Source organism: Erpetoichthys calabaricus, chromosome 2 (assembly GCF_900747795.2).
Source record: "Erpetoichthys calabaricus chromosome 2, fErpCal1.3, whole genome shotgun sequence".
Taxonomy (NCBI): Eukaryota; Metazoa; Chordata; class Cladistia; order Polypteriformes; family Polypteridae; genus Erpetoichthys; species Erpetoichthys calabaricus.
The window spans coordinates 94,277,902-94,283,045 of NC_041395.2; the positions used below are offsets into that span (position 1 = coordinate 94,277,902).

At 32.5% G+C, this 5,144-nt stretch overlaps 1 protein-coding gene across 1 annotated transcript; it reads right to left on the reverse strand.

Moving 5' to 3' along the window:
- Window positions 1-517: 517 nt before the first annotated feature.
- LOC114642827 (protein rapunzel-like) lies at window positions 518-4,430 on the reverse strand. Its single transcript, XM_028791605.2, has 2 exons — window positions 4,307-4,430; window positions 518-1,831 (listed from the first exon to the last, which is right to left on the reverse strand). The coding sequence occupies exon 2, from the start codon at window positions 1,811-1,813 to the stop codon at window positions 1,145-1,147; it is 669 nt and encodes a 222-aa protein (XP_028647438.1). The 5' UTR covers window positions 1,814-1,831; window positions 4,307-4,430; the 3' UTR covers window positions 518-1,144.
- Window positions 4,431-5,144: the final 714 nt, after the last annotated feature.

Below are 5,144 nucleotides of genomic sequence, written 5' to 3' on the forward strand. Positions count from 1 at the left end.
CAACTGTGGGACCTTATATAGACAGGTGTGTGCCTTTCCAAATCATGTCCAATCAACTGAATTTACCACAGGTGGACTCCAATTAAGCTGCAGAAACATCTCAAGGATGATCAGGGGAAACAGGATGCACCTGAGCTCAATTTTGAGCTTCATGGCAAAGGCTGTGAATACTTATGTACATGTGATTTCTCAGTTTTTTTATTTTTAATAAATTTGCAAAAACCTCAAGTAAACTTTTTTCACATTGTCATTATGGGGTGTTGTGTGTAGAATTCTGAGGAAAAAAATGAATTTAATCCATTCTGGAATAAGGTTGTAACATAACAAAATGTGGAAAAAGTGATGCGCTGTGAATACTTTCCGGATGCACTGTATAATCACCAGCAAAAGGAAAAGCAGAGTATAAAGTTTATAAAAAACTGATTGGGAACATAAATCAAAGAAAGGAAAAACAGAAAGGAAATAATAAACCACTGACTAAACACAAAACATCTTAGCCACACCATTTCAAGATTTGATAAGTTTGTTGGATAATCTTTATTGATTATATCTTTAACATGGCCAGAGCTGATTACAAATATTTCAACATATTTAAAAATATCTCTTATATCTAAAGGTCTTTGTTAAAGTTTCTTCATTCCTAGAAATTCATGACAACTGATGTAAAGAAAAATGGATGAATTACTATTAGGAGAACTAAAATCACAAATACAAAATAACAGACAAAACAAATACAGCACAATTGTGATTTAAGTAATCATCTTTAGATTATCATTGGTCTTTTTTTTATAAGTATCAGCGGATAGAACAGAACAAATAAAGTATATCGATTCAAGTTTCAACATTAGATACTGGAATGCTGGAACAATTAAACAATGTATAAAATGTAAATTTTACCAGAGAACAGTCTATTACAAACCAAGAATTATTAAACTGGAAGCATGTAGGTGAAATAAACTATAATGATTAGTTAAGACACACTATTTAGATTTGTAATGTTTATAGCTTAAAGCACAAAAATTAAAATATCCTACCAGTAGACATCATTAAGCAAATTAATTTGACATTATTTCAAAGAAAAACCTGAATCTACTGATAACTGAATGAATTAATACGTTGCTGACACATCTTTTTCTCCTGTCATTTACTGACTCAACTGGCTTTCTTTTAACACCTCTGCCAGTTTCCTATCCACATTTTCCATTTTTTCTTTCCACTCTTTGACACATTTGTCCACATTGTCATCAGTAACAATGTTGAAAGCCACAAGGGCAATAATTCCTTCTGCAAAAAGGCACAGCAGGAATGTGCACAGATCCTTCATAACTACCGGATCATTTCCGGAACATTCTTTATAAACCTCCAAAATAGGCTTCCCAAATTTTTTATTTTCCCACATGACAACATCATAAAGGCTGTACAGATTTTTGCCATGTTCATGCTGTTTAAATACCCCTATGAAATTGTCGGTCTCCTGCTTAACTTTTTCCTTGGCGTTATACATATTTTCAAATGTTTTATACTGATATTTAATGTTTGTCACAATATCATCATTCTCTAAGATAACTGACATTTTTTTAATCTGATTTAGTGTTGCATTATTTTCTTGTAAAATGGCATCTATATTTCTAAGAACTTCTTCCAAGTCTTTCGGAACCTCGCGGAGTTCAACTTTCTCCACAGCACTTGATATACCCTTCATTAGTAATCCCACGATGCCAAACAGAGGGTGAACTGCTGCAGCTTTACATGATACTTCTGAGATGCCCATCCAAATTCCACGTATAATTTGCTTAACTTCAGAGCTATCCATGGTTTTCCAAACAGCAAGCTAAAAAAGGAAAGTAACAAAATATCTAGTAATTCAAATGGTCAACATATTTAGTATAAATAATAAAAGAACACGACTAGCAGTAGGACTGCAACTTAACGAAGAAGAAATCACTCTTCAAAAACATTCTCTTGGCCAATAATAATTTATAAAAGTTAAAGAAATATTTAGATTACTTTTTCTAAGGGAAATTTGAAATTATCATTGATTGGAAAGTACTCTAATAAAACAACATTAAATCAATCAAAACTAACTGTATTTTAGGGTTTGTAATTTTTAAAAAGAACACTTACTAATGTGTTTTATTCATCCCCCACTGGAATCCTATCCCAATAATACTGCATGAAAAGCAAGAACTAAAGGGTACCACTTCATCACAACACATACTCCCTTGTGCCACAACTTAACCGAACACATATCAGCCTTTTGGAATGAGTGAATTAAACTGGATCAGTCAGGCTGGGACTGGATCAGGAGTTGAACACTGGAGCAAAGAGGCACCTTAACAAACTACTTCACTGCCATGATACCCCATGTCTTATTAATAATGTTGAAATTAGTCAGCACTACTTATAGCTCATTTATTACATTTTACAGATATATAACCATGTGTCTTTCTTCTTAATTACAGGATCATCATGTACCCAAATGCAAATTATTGATTACAAAAGGGTATTATATATCACAATACTAACCGAAATCTTTCTTGCTAAAATATACATGTTTTATGTTAATGTTGCTTGTTACAACAATATTCACCTTGTCATTCAGTTTTTCTGTCTTTATCTGTGTACCTCACCTCTTCAGCTGAACAGCTGGTTCTTAATTAACATTGGGGTTTTATTACATTTTTAAGAATTATGTAGGACACTCCAAAACAATCCAGGTAACTTAACGTTTGCTACAATTCTGATATGCATATTTTGATTAAGGAGGAAAATTTAATTCTCAACAAAGTGGACACATCAGTTGGAACTCAATGTCTCGAAAGTCATTTGGTTCAAAATGTAACTCTTATTCAGCCTTAAGAGTGCAAGATATACATATAGTAAATATAAATTTCATTTTAAAGCCAATTCTCCATCTCTTTTATCCCAGGGCAGAGGGGAATTACAACATTTATGAAATGCCACCCCAGCTTAGGTCACACATCGTATCTCAGCCCAGCTATTTAAAGTCAGTAATGAATGTAATACACAAATCTTTAAGATATGAAATGAAGCTGAATGACCTTGAAAAAACCTACACTGACATATGGAGAACATGCCATCGCCATACAAGCAGTGACTGGAATGCAAATTGATCTCAGGTTCCTTAAACTATGAACAAACAGCATTTCCACTGAGCCAGTATAGCCTAAGTCTTTAAACCAACATGTGAAATTTAATGCAATTATGTTTGTAATGCACTCAGTACAAACCAAATCTCTTAGTAGTAATTTGAACAGCAGTGAATATTAATAGGGCAGCATTGGGGTGCACTGGTGAGCTCAGCTATCTGATCCATTTCCATTGCTCACATACTGGCTTGGACACCTCTGTGTGGAGTATGCACATTCTCTCCTTGTTCTTGTAGGGTTTCTCCAGATGCCTTAGTTTCATCCCACATTGTAAAGACATGACTCTGAACTGAACAATTGCCTAACATGCTGTCAAAATGTCTTTCTGTCACCTGTACAAATGTCAGACCACCTTTACATTCTTCATGCACCATGTCTTTCTGCATGAACTTTTAAAAAAGATTGGAAAAGGTTCAGAATATTTATACTTTATCCTTAACTTGGCCCAAAAATTCAAAGACCACAAGTATTGAAAAGTCATCTTGACAGTTTAGCAGTCAATGCATTTTAATACATTTCATTTGTCTAGAGAGCATGGCTATTTATAAACTGTTTTTGGTTCCCCCTCTGTGTAGCTCCCCTTCTTTAATCTTTCATTTATGCTTAATTGTTTATAGTATTCAGAGCTTCTCTAAAATCATATGCATATTTTATATATATATATATATATATATATATATATATATATATATATATATATATATATATATATGAGAGAGAGAGAGACAAAGTTTCATCTGTTGTTTTGTAATTTATTATTGTGGAAATAAATTCTACTCTTTTTTTTTTTTTTTGCATGCTGATACAGAGTTTGAATAACTCCACTTTCTTGTGTGGTCTGTAAAGTATCTTTATGATGAAGCATCTTGTGAAGGACACTACACAAGCCAACACCCAGTTTACTAAAAAAAAAGCACTTCCTACACAAATAAAAATTCAGAAATGATTTTTACAATGCATTGTGCAGCAAACCCTTTAACTACAACTTCAGGAATACTGAAATTAAATTGTCCATATCCCTGGAATTTACCATTAAATATATTACATATATCATGATATCAAAAAAGATGAAAACATTATTTTACTATATGTCTAAATTTATTTTACAATTGTAAATATTAAAAAGTTTTCTGTACCTCTTTGATGTCAGGTTATTACAGTAATTCAGCAGACCAAAGGTACCTGGAAGACCTGTCTGTGTGATTCTTCTACTTCTCTAAAGTGCTTCCTTCATATTTAAATACTTTTTGGCTCCAATGATGAAAAAAAAAGAAAAGGAGTGAACAGTTTTGATTTGTCCATTGAAATTTAAGTGGGCGTCCCCACATTCCTGGGAGGAGTCAATGAGCATATGAATGTGTTTTGTATTTGTATGTAATCTATTTCTTCAAAATTTGATCAGATCTCTCTTTCATTTTATTTGTCATTACTTTATATTTAAGTGACATTTAATTGTGACTATTCTTTCTATGTTGTAAAGTCACTGAAAGAATATAACTAAATTATTAGTTACATTTTAAAGGGACAATGTATTGTTGTTATAAATTCCAGTAATGTGATTTTACTTCTCTTGCAGTCTAACCGGATAAATCAGAAAACTTTTGTTATAAACACAGTCTCACTTCAATCTGTTCATTGCATATCTGTGCAAGTCCATTGATACGTACAGTATATTCAGTAACATCTACACGTACCTGTACATTCATCTAAAAGCCAATATGGAGTTGTTTTTTTAACATGATCTGCAATTCATTAGGATGTGGAAGAACATTGAACATGCAAATTACAGAAAGTTCTGAGATTAAAGTACTATTTGACCCATATGAATGAGTGGAAGTATGCTTTACAACTGCCTGGTACTGTCAGAGCAAACATGTACAGGAAAACCAAACTTGGCAAATTGAATTACGGAGCTAATCAATTGCAATTTTAAAATTTCAGATCTTGTTTTCAATATTTTACTTTTTCTCCATA